The 14809-nt window shown below is 36.8% G+C and overlaps 1 protein-coding gene across 5 annotated transcripts; it reads right to left on the bottom strand.

Moving 5' to 3' along the window:
* Positions 1–3860: 3860 nt before the first annotated feature.
* On the bottom strand, positions 3861–14741 carry LOC131933885 (uncharacterized). 5 transcript variants are annotated; one of them, XM_059290400.1, is made up of 15 exons: positions 14681–14741; positions 14067–14182; positions 13749–13812; positions 13396–13610; positions 12988–13189; positions 12560–12718; positions 12229–12371; positions 11827–12052; positions 8700–8837; positions 8210–8356; positions 7475–7581; positions 6655–6847; positions 6405–6524; positions 6005–6172; positions 3861–5744 (listed from the first exon to the last, which is right to left on the bottom strand). In XM_059290400.1, exons 2-15 carry the CDS (start codon positions 14142–14144, stop codon positions 5479–5481), a joined length of 2226 nt encoding a protein of 741 aa, XP_059146383.1. In that variant the 5' UTR covers positions 14145–14182; positions 14681–14741; the 3' UTR covers positions 3861–5478. The 5 variants fall into 5 exon arrangements, with proteins under 5 accessions (XP_059146383.1, XP_059146392.1, XP_059146377.1 ...); XM_059290409.1 differs by having other exon boundaries at positions 14067–14190; positions 14690–14712; XM_059290394.1 differs by having other exon boundaries at positions 14067–14190; positions 14612–14708.
* Positions 14742–14809: the final 68 nt, after the last annotated feature.

The following is a 14809-nucleotide window of genomic DNA, read 5'->3' as shown; positions in this document are numbered from 1 at the left end:
CTGGTTAAATCTTCTTTAAATTTCGCAAATATTCGATCGCAGGTTGTTACTAGAATCACGTTGACAATCTGATCCTGGCTTTGTGACGAAGCAAGAATCAAGTTCATTAGCTGATCCTGGCTTTGTGACGAAGTAAAAATCAAGTTTAAAATCTGATCCTGATCTTGTAACGAAGCAAGCATAAAGTTGACAATCTAATCCTAGCTTTGTGACGAAGTAAAAATCAAGTTTAAAATCTGATCCTAGCTTTGTGACGAAGTGAAAATCAAGTTTAAAATCTGATCCTAGCTTTGTGACGAAGTAAAAATCAAGTTTAAAATCTGATCCTAGCTTTGTGACGAAGTAAAAATCAAGTTTAAAATCTGATCCTAGCTTTGTGACGAAGTAAAAATCAAGTTTAAAATCTGATCCTAGCTTTGTGTCGAGGCAAGCATCAAGTTGATTAGCTGATTATGGTTATGACGTGAGCTCAGCCAAAACGTTTTAGCGCCATTTTTCCTACCGACAAGCCCCAGAGTCCCACCAGTCTGTAGGCCCCAGTTTACATACTCGTCTGACTCTGATAGTATTACCAACGTCAGTCTGTAGGCCCCAGTTTACATACTAGTCTGACTCTGATAGCATTACCGTTTTGTTACTACTTTAGTTCGGACGTTTTATACGTTACATTTTTAATGGAGATCTGTTTCACGTAGTCTACTTCCAATGTTGATTAGTTGATTTTTAAATTCGTCATTTTAGAAAATAATTTCTAATTCATATTGTACGAGTAAACAGTGTGTAAACGATAGCATCATATAACAGAGACAATGACAACAGAACAGACAGCAACAAGTTCTGACTTTAAAGATTTGACTGAAGCCCAGTTGAGCGTGTCTCTGATACTGCTAGACAAATGTCTGGACCCCGTAACTCAGGTGTTTGGGTTGGTGGCAAACAGCATCAACTTGCTGATATTCTACAAGCTGGGGCTAAAAGATAGTATGAACGTTTCGTTCTGGGCACTTTCTCTTTCAGAGTTCATGTTCATTTTCTTCTGTTTTGTCAACAATTTGTTTATGATTGTGGCGATGTCGCCATGGCAACAAGACCTGCCGGTCAGTATGCTGTCTCTTGTTGGCTGGCTGACCTGGTACCAGTACATTTTCCTGGACACCTCGACCTGCATACAGACCTACATAGCCGTGGCTAGGTGCTGCTGTGTTTCGATGCCGCTACGGTTCAAACATGTCTTCACGTATAAAAGAACTGTGTCGATTTACGTTGTGGCTTTTCTGTCGAGTGTGGTTTTTAGGATTCCTGTATTGTCGACCAACGGCTTGTCGTGGCAAACAAACCCAGCCAACAACAAAACGCGACTTATGATTTGGTTCGCTCCGGAATTTCCTTTCGTTAAAAATCTGGAGAAAATTATATGCAGGACTGTATTTCCGGTTCTATTTTTAGCGGTTGCAATTTTGTGTTTGGCTGTGTTGATCAGCACTCTAGTGACTGCTTCAAAGAGGAGGTCACGAATGACGGGAAATCACGTGATTAGACCTACCTGTATTGATGGTAGTATCAGTGGGGCGAAGTCTTCAGACAACCAAACAATGGAGGAGTTAGGTAAAGCAAACCACGTGCGCGATTTACTCAACAACCCTCAAGTGAAACACGTTCTGACCGTTAAAGAAATTCAGGTCGTGAAGGCCGTGACCCTTGTGACCTTGATTCTGGGGATGACCTTAACGGTTTTTTCAATGGTGGCTTTAGCAGAGGTCGTTGAACCCGAGTTTTTCGCGGGCCGACGATACAGACGTCTGAACGCGCTAGTCACCAACCTGTCCTTCTGCCTGTTTACTATTGGCGCCAGCTGCGACATCTTTGTTTACTACAGCTGTAACTCTCGGTACAGGGAAACGTTGCATAGAGTTATCGGACTTGTTGCCACGGAAACTTAGTATGTTGCCCTAAAGTCAAACAACAGGGGAAGAAACTGAAAGATCAGCGTATGATGACCTTTAATAAAAACCAATCTTAGACAGTTTGAAATAGTTTATTGTGTCAGTTAGTCTATACAGTTAGACGGGGTGGTCTAGCGGTATAAAAGTATATATTTTGTATAGAAATTCCATTTCGTTCGGGAGATGCCTGGAAGAAACTCTGACGGACACTGTTAAAAGTATAATTAAGTATATATTTTCTCTATAAGCCTGGCGTACACCCAGATGTCTAGCGGCTGGGAACATGAGTGAGAGAAATGCTCGAGTCTTAACCCTGTTCTAGTCTGTCTAAAGTGGTGACACAGAGCAAACTGGTACATGAAGTGGTGACACAATCAGCTTTACAAACAGATCAGAGACAAAGTCTCTTAAAGGCATCTCTTTGGCATCGGGGAGGTAGGGGGGAGGCGCTCTGAAAGTTTACGCCCCCCCCCCAACGATAGGAATTTATATAGAAAATATATACTTTCAGCCCCCCCCCCCCCCCGGGGTCGGCGTGGTCGAGTCGGTAAAGCTCATGGTTGCTAAACCGAAAAGTCTCGAGTTCGAACCCCCGGGCAGATGAGGCTCGTTAGCTGAGGACAGCAACTCTTCTAGGAGAGACAACTCCAAAATCAAACAACTGCTGCCTTGTAGTTTGTTCTTAGTTGGACAAAGGCTATAGAAGCAAATCCAAAAAGAAAAGCAGGCTGAAATCGGAGTCAATGGATCAGAGTGAAACCAAGTGGTGACACACAGTAAGCTGGTACAAACAGATTAGAGATAAAGTGGTGACACACAGTAAGCTGGTACAAACAGATTAGAGATAAAGTGGTGACACACAGTAAGCTGGTACAAACAGATTAGAGATGAAGTGGTGACACACAGTAAGCTGGTACAAACAGATTAGAGATGAAGTGGTGACACACAGTAAGCTGGTACAAACAGATCAGAGATAAAGTAGTGACAAACAGATCAGAGATAAAGTAGTGACACAGTAAGCTGGTACAAACAGATCAGAGATGAAGTGGTGACACAGTAAGCTGGTACAAACAGATCAGAGATGAAGTGGTGACACAGTAAGCTGGTACAAACAGATCAGACATGAAGTAGTGACACAGTAAGCTGGTACAAACAGATCAGAGATGAAGTAGTGACACAGTAAGCTGGTACAAACAGATCAGAGATAAAGTGGTGACACAGTAAGCTGGAGAAAAAAAAGAAAGATGAAGAAGTGACACAGTAAGCTGGTACAAACAGATCAGAGATAAAGTGGTGACACAGTAAGCTGGTACAAACAGATCAGAGATAAAGTAGTGACACAGTAACCTGGTACAAATAGATCAGAGATAAAGTGGTGACACACAGTAAGCTGGTACAAACAGATCAGAGATGAAGTGGTGACACAGAGTAAGCTGGTACAAACAGATCAGAAATGAAGTGGTGACACAGTAAGCTGGTACAAACAGATCAGAGATGAAGTAGTGACACAGTAAGCTGGTACAAACAGATCAGAGATGAAGTGGTGACACACAGTAAGCTGGTACAAACAGATCAGAGATAAAGTAGTGACACACAGTAAGCTGGTACAAACAGATCAGAGATGAAGTGGTGACACACAGTAAGCTGGTACAAACAGATCAGAGATGAAGGAGTGACACAGTAAGCTGGTACAAACAGATCAGAAATAAAGTAGTGACACAGTAAGCTGGTACAAACAGATCAGAGATGAAGTGGTGACACACAGTAAGCTGGTACAAACAGATCAGAGATGAAGTGGTGACACACAGTAAGCTGGTACAAACAGATCAGAGATGAAGGAGTGACACAGTAAGCTGGAGAAAAAAAGAAAGATGAAGTGGTGACACAGTAGACTGGAGAAAAAAAGAAAGATGAAGTGGTGATATTTTGTTATCACACCAGAGATAGAGAAACAAAAAAGTAAACAAATAAAACTCCTATTTCTACTGATGTGTAACAATGTAGACCTACTGGTGTTGCCTGATCTGATGATAGTCCTACTATTTTTAAATTTATTAAAGTATGAGGACAGAACAAATTAAATTTTTTACCCATACATTTTATTGGAATGTGCAATTTATTTTAGAAAATATACAGTGACAAAAACAAATATGTTATTTATAACATACTTACATGGGAAGAAACATTTAAAATATGGGGTAAATCTTTTTTTCCATAATAAAATAAAATGTGTAATAAACATTTTTGAGATGTGGAGTCAATATAAAATTTGATTCTTTCAAAAAGTACAGCAGTCCTTTTTTTACCATAGTAAGGCAATACAACAAAGTTGTAGAAAAATGTGGAAACCTTGTATTTTTAAATAAATGACAAATGTTAACCAGCCACATACAATAATGTTGTGCCTCATGGATAAAGTAGTATGACAATTTAAGTATAAAATTAATGGTATTCATTTGGATTCAAAAGATACCCTGTTTAAAATTAAAATTTTAAGTGATTCAAATTTTTTGCTTTAAAAAAGAGAAAATTAAATGATTTTCTCAAAATATAATAGTACACCACTATTTATATACCAATATAGAAAAGCATGGCTCACTATATTATGTGTTGAAAACATTAGGCAATTGGTAGGCTCATCGCTATACAGTCCTACAAACAATTATATAGGCCTCTATGCTACTAATACAGTCCACTTTACAACTACACCAGGACTCAAATACTGCTAGAAGTAAACACTGTTAATATTTATTTGAAACTGATTACAATGAATAAAATTGTATTGGTGCCTAGGTATTTAGTTATATGAACAGTGGTGTTATTCTATATAATGAAAATCTTTTTTTTTTTTTATTTTTAATGGAAAATAAAAGCTTGTTATTATAAACATTTTTATGGTATTTATTTTTACTTTTTCTGATAAAGAAAATTGCACCACTAAATTTGTACCACTAAATTTGTACCACTAAAGTTGTACCACTAAATTTGTACCACTAAATTTGTACCACTAAATTTGTACCACTAAAAGAAAAGCAAATGAATGCACTGAATGTGTATGTGTTTTAGTGTAACACCAGTTGTGTTTGTTTAAGTGTAACACTAGTTGTGTTTGCATAGCAATCATTAATGAATATAAAAAAATTATTTACATTACAGTCATGTCACATTACATTGTCATCAGACCTTGACCAATGTGTCAAGTTTGAAATGATGGGTTTCAAGGAAATTTGTTTCCATACAATAATGGAGCCATATGGGTACATATTAGTAATTATTTTTAGTAAAACGCACTCAAACAACACACTTGTGATAAAAAATCTTAAAACTATTAGTGTGAATAAAAAACATCTCTTAAAACTATTAGTGTGAATAAAAAGCAGCTCAGAAAAAAGTTGGCTGATGTTCTGTTAAGAGATACTGGTACATCCACATTACAATGTGTACACTAACCAAATCACTAAAACAGCTGACTCCAGTAAGTCTAGACAAAATTAAGAGAAAACCTGGTCTAGACAAAATTAAGAGAAAACCTGGTCTAGACAAAGTTTAGAGAAAACCTGGCCTTGAAATCTGCGTCCTCCTTGTTGTAGGGGTACCAGTAGATGTAGTTTGTGTTCCAGATGTTGTTGTAGAGGTTGAATGAGACAGTCTGGATGGTGGAACACTTGAATGGATGGAGGGGGACGGGGAAGGGGGAGTCTGTGTGGTCAGTCGTGCCCAGTAGAACAATAGGAACATCTCTGGTCAAGATTTCAACACCATGTCCAGATGCATTGAGAAGGTTGACCCCTTTGTCCACACCTATATAAGCAACAACATAATAACTGTATAAAAAATGTTAAATAATTGTTAAATAAAACTTGGTAACATCTTTTTGTATGTATGAACAACTTCAAGAAAAAATTCAGTAAACCAAAATGTTTAAAAAAATTTGAGCAAGCCTTTAAATTTTACGAAACTTTAAATTATTTCTTTAAAGCCAAAAATATTGGACTCAGTAAGGAATAACCAGCATCAGGACATGATAAATTCCTAAATAGAAACAAAAATAAATTTTTTACCATAAACATATTGGCTGCCATTTAAAACCACATTGCAAGGATCAATACTTTGTCCCATCTTACTCAAAGACCAGACACCGTCCAGATTTTGGGGTGTGAAGCCAAATGCAATTGACTCTGGTAACCTTGTTGTTACTTTACCCAGCATTAGCAGTGTGATGTCCAACCCTGAAATTATAAAATTGGTTCGTATTAGCCCCTGGGCCTATGGGCATTATCATACTTTCATTTACTTTCAAGTAGAAAATATTTTAAAATATAATTATTTCACCATTTCCTCAAATTTTCTCTTATATTTTTAAACAATACATTTGTGTAGAAACCAATAGGGATGTTATCTGTATACTGGCAAAAAGTGTGATTAAAAGATCTATGGCTGTTAGAATGTTCAAATTCCTACCTTTAGTGGCAGAGTTTGTGGAATACTGAACAAAAAACACTTGTGGAGCGCCATACTTTGTGCGGGTTTGGTCATCTTTTGTTGTGACCTTGACCCAAAAATCACAGTTTGTTGAGTTCACTGGAGAAATACAAAAATTCTGGGATTCTTTAATAAAGTGGGTTTATACAGGGAAATAGAAAAAACATACGAGTGGTCCCAGATTGGGCATAAAATTAAAATAGTTCTAAGCTTAGTGACTAATTTTTACCATTCTTATAAATGTTGAGAGCGGTTATCTCCCATCTTTTCTTCTCAGGCTTGGCGTATCTTGTGACGTTAGGTTTGTCGTAACCCACACCAGCCTCATAGTTGTACAGCTTGGCCATGTCTATAAAGTCCTGCTCTACATATGTGTCATAGATCAGGTGACCAATGGTTGATGCTGGACTTGCCCACTCTCTCTGGTGAAAGTAAATTAATTAAATAAGCCATCGGGTCGGCGTGGTTGAGTCGGTAAAGCTCATGGTTGCTAAACCGAAAAGTCTCGAGTTCGAACCCTCAGGCAGAAGAGGCTCGTTAGCTGGGGACAGCCACTCTTCTAGGAGAGACAACTCCAAAATCAGACAACTGCTGCCTTGTAGTTTGTTCTTGGTTGGACAAAGGCTATGGAAGCAAATCCAAAAAGAAAAGCAGGCTGAAATCGGAGTCAATGGCCTCAATGGCGCATAACCAGTTGACACGTAATCCTTAATTGTGATGGAAGCATTGGTCGAGTCGGCAAAGCTCATGGTTGATAAGTTCGAAAAAAGTCTCGAGTTCAAACCCTCTGGCAGATAATGCTCGATCCCTCCCAACACTAAAAATTAAGAACGAAGAAGAAGAAGAAATAAGCCATCAAAATATAAACAATTTTTTTGAGCTACATTGATAGAGTCACTAATAAGAATGTGAGTAATGTTTACACAACATAAAGCCAAATGAGGAAATGATGTATATTATAGTCTGTCTGTCACATGGCAAATAATGTCTGTATGTCACATGAGATGTCAGTCTGTCATATTGTTGTACATCAGTCATGAGAGAGTTACCTGATTGATTGGGTCATAGAGACGAGAGAGTGAGCCATCAGCAGAAAACTTGATGACCACACCACTAGCGCAGGTGTAATCCACACCTACTTGAGCTTCAGCATAGCCTACAATAGTTCATAAAAAAAAGTAAAAAATCCTCTTTAGACCTAGTGATCCATTGGGCAGATGAATTAGAGTTCATATGTTTGTTGACCTTGGCATCTGAAAGGAAGGTGTGGTTAGCACTTTGCCCAGCTGCCTTTACTTTCCCTAACATGAGATAGGTACCCATCAGAGCTGGGTGGAGTCAGGGATGTTTACTGACTTGGACCCGGGTTCAAACAAGAGACTTTCAGGTTAGCAGTCTAGTGCTCTACTGCTTAGGCCAAGCCATCCTATACAATAGTCCATAGGTAGTCTTAAATTTATTTTATATATTCAACTATACAATAATTTACATGTTGACTAAAATAACTATCTATATGTCATATAAAATTGATCATATGTAGCCTAAAATAATATACTTGTAGCCTAAAACACTTAACATAAAATAGTGTCTATGTTGTCTATTATGCAGTCTATAATAGTCTGTATGTGGCATAAAATAGTTTCTATGAAGCTTTGTTAAGCATGATGTGTTTTTCAGCCTTCTATTCTACCAGTAAAAAAATAATAACAAAACCTGATGAAAGAGAAGATTAATTTTTTAAAAGAGCAAGAGCCAAGTAAAACAATAAGGTACCAATGATCTACCTGCTAGATCAGGCTGGGCAGCATACATGTTCTTATATTCATCCAGTACAAGGTCCTTGAGTGGGTGGTCTGCCAGAGCATTGAGGGCAAAGTCCAGAAACTGGCGCTGTTCTCTCCAGGTGTCTTCAGCAGTTTTATACACCTTGGCTACAAACATGCACAAAATAATATCAGAAATTTACATATTTTGACTGCCAACAAAAAATTCATCAGTTGTATAGACCTTGGCTACAATCATGCAAAAAAAAAAATCAGAAATTTTATAGATTTTGACTGAATAGAAAAACTTCAGCAGTTTTATAGACCTTGGCTACAAACACACAAAAAAAAATATATATCAGACATTTTTTACATTTTGACTGCCAAAAAAAAATTCAGCAGTTTTATAGATCTTGGCTACAAGCATGCAAAAAAAATTATTAGAAATTTTATGGATCTTTCCTGCCAACAAAATTATCTTTAAATTAAAACTAGCAACTAAAAAACTTACACTGTCTAGCCACTGCCAACTCAGCATTAGTCCAGTTGACATGATCCAAAAAGTCATGGGCCCCCCACGTATGTTCTGGTAGTTTGATCAGGAACCTCAACATGTTCTGTATACGTGGGTCGGCATCCAAACATTTCCCTGGGGAGGTTAACACAGTAACCTATATGGGGTCTTGAGTGGACATACATTATGTGAATCTTGCTTATATAACAACATCACATACCTATAGCCCATATAACAACATCACATACCTATAGCCCATATAACAACATCACATACCTATAGCCCATATAACAACATCACATACCTATAGCCCATATAACAACATCACATACCTATAGCCCATATAACAACATCACATACCTATATCCCATATAACAACATCACATACCTATAGCCCATATAACAACATCACATACCTATAGCCCATATAACAACATCACATACCTATAGCCCATATAACAACATCACATACCTATAGCCCATATAACAACATCACATACCTATAGCCCATATAACAACATCACATACCTATAGCCCATATAACAACATCACATACCTATAGCCCATATAACAACATCACATACTTATAGCCCATATAACAACATCACATACCTATAGCCCATATAACAACATCACATACCTATAGCCCATATAACAACATCACATACCTATAGCCCATATAACAACATCACATACCTATAGCCCATATAACAACATCACATACCTATAGCCCATATAACAACATCACATACCTATAGCCCATATAACAACATCACATACCTATAGCCCATATAACAACATCACATACCTATAGCCCATATAACAACATCACATACCTATAGCCCATATAACAACATCACATACCTATATCCCATATAACAACATCACATACCTATAGCCCATATAACAACATCACATACCTATAGCCCATATAACAACATCACATACCTATAGCCCATATAACAACATCACATACCTATAGCCCATATAACAACATCACATACCTATAGCCCATATAACAACATCACATACCTATAGCCCATATAACAACATCACATACCTATAGCCCATATAACAACATCACATACCTATAGCCCATATAACAACATCACATACCTATAGCCCATATAACAACATCACATACCTATAGCCCATATAACAACATCACATACCTATAGCCCATATAACAACATCACATACCTATAGCCCATATAACAACATCACATACCTATAGCCCATATAACAACATCACATACCTATAGCCCATATAACAACATCACATACCTATAGCCCATATAACAACATCACATACCTATAGCCCATATAACAACATCACATACCTATAGCCCATATAACAACATCACATACCTATAGCCCATATAACAACATCACATACCTATAGCCCATATAACAACATCACATACCTATAGCCCATATAACAACACATACCTATAGCCCATATAACAACATCACATACCTATAGCCCATATAACAACATCACATACCTATAGCCCATATAACAACACATACCTAGAGCCCATATAACAACAACACATACCTATATCCCATATAACAACATCACATACCTATATCCCATATAACAACATCACATACCTATAGCCCATATAACAACATCACATACCTATAGCCCATATAACAACATCACATACCTATAGCCCATATAACAACATCCCATACCTATAGCCCATATAACAACATCACATACCTATAGCCCATATAACAACATCACATACCTATAGCCCATATAACAACATCACATACCTATAGCCCATATAACAACATCACATACCTATAGCCCATATAACAACATCACATACCTATAGCCCATATAACAACATCACATACCTATATCCCATATAACAACATCACATACCTATAGCCCATATAACAACATCACATACCTATAACCCATATAACAACATCACATACCTATTGCCCATATAACAACATCACATACCTATTGCCCATATAACAACATCACATACATATAGCCCATATAACAACATCACATACCTATAGCCCATATAACAACATCACATACCTATAGCCCATATAACAACATCACATACCTATAGCCCATATAACAACATCACATACCTATAGCCCATATAACAACATCACATACCTATAGCCCATATAACAACATCACATACCTATAGCCCATATAACAACATCACATACCTATAGCCCATATAACAACATCACATACCTATAGCCCATATAACAACATCACATACCTATAGCCCATATAACAACATCACATACCTATAGCCCATATAACAACATCACATACCTATAGCCCATATAACAACATCACATACCTATAGCCCATATAACAACATCACATACCTATAGCCCATATAACAACATCACATACCTATAGCCCATATAACAACATCACATACCTATAGCCCATATAACAACATCACATACCTATAGCCCATATAACAACATCACATACCTATAGCCCATATAACAACATCACATACCTATAGCCCATATAACAACATCACATACCTATAGCCCATATAACAACATCACATACCTATATACCATATAACAACATCACATACCTATAGCCCATATAACAACATCACATACCTATAGCCCATATAACAACATCACATACCTATAGCCCATATAACAACATCACATACCTATATACCATATAACAACATCACATACCTATAGCCCATATAACAACATCACATACCTATAGCCCATATAACAACATCACATACCTATAGCCCATATAACAACATCACATACCTATATACCATATAACAACATCACATACCTATAGCCCATATAACAACATCACATACCTATAGCCCATATAACAACATCACATACCTATAGCCCATATAACAACATCACATACCTATATCCCATATAACAACATCACATACTATATCCCATATAACAACATCACATACCTATAGCCCCTATAACAACATCACATACCTATAGCCCATATAACAACATCACATACCTATAGCCCATATAACAACATCACATACCTATATCCCATATAACAACATCACATACTATATCCCATATAACAACATCACATACCTATAGCCCCTATAACAACATCACATACCTGTATCCCTGCAGCCCTCCCATGCCCTGACAAAAGCTCTGTACATGGCTGTTTTCTTGGGGTCACTAGCGACCCCTTGTATCCAGGTGTCTCCAATTTCAAATGAGCGGACAGGTAATGTTGACTTGACAGTTTCCAACACTTTGACAAAGTTGTCAAATGTGGACGCCACTAGTTCAGCTCCAGGAAACTCAGCTCTGAGAATTTCATAATAACCAAGAATTTCCTGAAAAATCAATGTCAGCAATCAAGCAATAATAAAACAATTAAGTCTTTACAGTAAAATAACTAGGAATACAGAAGATTGTTAGTTATATGTACTGACACATTTATGAAGCTTAAACAGTGAATGAAGGAGCATCAATAGAATTGTTAGAGAGCATAATTTTAACGATGTGTTACTTGAATCTCAACAGGAGGCCCAGTGTTATCTGTCCTAAATGCAAAACACAGAACTTCCTCTAGGCCATCAACAATGATGCACTTGTCTTTGGCCAGACCCCGGGGGTGGGCTGGGTCAGGTCCTGGGTTCAGTGGGTAGCCACCTACAACAGTGGGGAGTCAATTGTAAACATACAGTGTATCATAATAGCACATGGCTAAGTTATAATTATTTCTGATATGAAATTTAGAAAACTAAAACAACTTGATAACAGCTAAGGAATGTACTTCTTACATTTCCCTTTAAAATAAACACAAGTTAGAACAGCCTATAATGTACTTCTCTCTGTACCTTTAACATAAAATGTCATGATTCCCTCTTGATCAGAGTCTCTCAGCTTCCACAGGAACACAGGAGGTACATCAGGTGGAGCAGTACCTGGGTTGACACCTACAGATATAGCCTTGACCCCACGTGATGCAAGGAGAGGAAGAAGTGCCTTGGTCATGCCTAAAGTTGGATACAACAACATTGTAGGTTTGTGGCGAGGCTGTAGTTGGATACAACATTGTAGGTTGGTGGAGAGGTAGTTGGATACAACATTGTAGGTTGGTGGAGAGGCTGTAGTTGGATACAACATTATAGGTAGGTGGAGAGGCTGTAGTTGGATACAACATTATAGGTAGGTGGAGAGGCTGTAGTTGGATACAACATTATAGGTTGGTGGAGAGGCTGTAGTTGGATACAACATTATAGGTTGAAAGGACCAAAACATTGACCTGGTATATCTCTTTGACTCATGGTGGCGTGTGTTCGATGGATCTGGAACATGTTATCCAGCTGTTTAGAGAGATCCAGTCCATAGGAGAACAGGTTGGCCCCAAGGTTGTCTGTCTGGATGTTCATGGCAAAAGCGTGCCATGCTATGTGACCCTCTCTGACTGCCTTTTTAAAATCCTCCTGCTCAGTTTTGTTGGGGCACTGAAGAAGATCATTTGAGATCAATTAGTATTTTTTACTAGATTTTTTTAAAACCACTCCTTCATTTGCCAATATCATGACTCAGGGACTTAAATTTTTTTTAAAATAATAAAGTAGAGAACATAATAAATAAAGAGAATGCTTAATTATAATTTACATATAACTTGCTATAATTAGAAATTACAAAAACTAATGATCAAGCTTACTTTGAGAGGGACATTCAAAAGCTGAATTTTTGGACAATCTAAATATAGTGAAACCAGCCAGGGGTGTGTAGTATAGACAAATCTTTCAGTGTAACCCAAGCTTATCAGATTGCGAGATGTGTTAATGGCCCTAACAAAGTATTCGGATTGGTAGCGGTTAAGGACTTCAACAGCAAACCCAGCATCTTCATCTAGACCATCATAGTAGCCAACATCTGAAAGTAGACAGAATTGAACTGTTAGAAATAAAACACACAAGAATTTTCACACTAATTTTAGCCCAATCTATTGTACTTATTTAGGGTGCATTAAAAAAAACTTCTCCCAGGCTGTTTTAAATCATGTTGACTTACCAAGATGATTCATAAACACTACATGGACTTTCTTGATTGGAGTGTTTGAGCTCATTTGAAAAACCTTTGAAAGTAAGGAAACAATGACAAATAATTATACAAATTGCTTCATATTTACTGTATAATATGAAGATGTAAAATATAAATTAATTTATAATAGATAGAAAATGTAAGCGTCAACAACTAGAAAACAAACAATATGAAATGTCTTCTTTAAAATAATTATCTCAATTGTTAGAAAAAAAAAATTAAAAGGTGAAAGAAGAATTTTAATTGAAGTAAAATAAATGAACTAATTTCAGTGGTTAAGGCACTTACATTGTGTTTCCATGAGCCATTTGCAAGGGTAAAAAGAAGACAAAAAGCTAAACATGTTAAAATGTGTAGACTGGACATAGTGACCAACTAGTCTTAGGCAGCAGTGCCAGGGGGATCGGCTAACCTGTGATAAAAACAAACAGTGGCATAAAATAAAATAAAATGTTCGGTCGAAGATTCAAAGGGACAACTCGAAATATCGTCCTAGATCTACTACTACTTACTATAAGTACGAAGTTAAATATGTAATATGTAGTATTAGGCCTACTAATTACTATAACTTGCTTATTATACTAATAATACTAATAGTATGATAACTACTTCGGCCTGTAGATGATAGTAGATCTAATTATAATTGTGAGTAAGTTATATAATATTATATAGATCTATTATAATAAAAATAAAAACTTAAAAAGGGCCAGTGGCCACTGTTCATTAAAATAAAAAATCAAATTAATGATTCATAAGGCGGGTTATATTTAATCAAAATTAGTTAGCCTAATGAACACTACAGTAAATACAGATCTGATAGTACTAGTACTTACTGCTTACTTATTACTAAATAAATCTAGATTCGAGATATCTAAATATACAATTTTACAATATACAAATTGTGGCGTAACCTGGTTTGTTTGGGGTTATCGGCTCATAGTCAGCTGACAGCTCTAGGAAGCTTGTCCTATTTATAATTTAACTTTCGCAATATAATAAGGTGAGATTGTAATTTTGCGAAAGAAATGTTA

Source organism: Physella acuta, unplaced genomic scaffold (genome assembly GCF_028476545.2).
Source record: "Physella acuta isolate Inbredline_101_S28 unplaced genomic scaffold, ASM2847654v3 ptg000108l, whole genome shotgun sequence".
Taxonomy (NCBI): domain Eukaryota; kingdom Metazoa; phylum Mollusca; class Gastropoda; family Physidae; genus Physella; species Physella acuta.
This window is presented reverse-complemented; position numbering and strand designations above follow the sequence as displayed.

What these genes read in the sequence shown, in the direction of transcription:
- LOC131933885 (XM_059290400.1), bottom strand. Translation starts at nt 14,144, where the DNA reads ATGTCCAGTCTACACATTTTAACATGTTTAGCTTTTTGTCTTCTTTTT. An exon ending in TCTATGACCCAATCAATCAG is followed by an intron (nt 6,848 to 7,474) that starts GTAACTCTCTCA and finishes TACTTTCACCAG; the next exon opens with AGAGAGTGGGCAAGTCCAGC. An exon ending in TGGCAGCCAATATGTTTATG is followed by an intron (nt 5,745 to 6,004) that starts GTAAAAAATTTA and finishes TTGCTTATATAG; the next exon opens with GTGTGGACAAAGGGGTCAAC.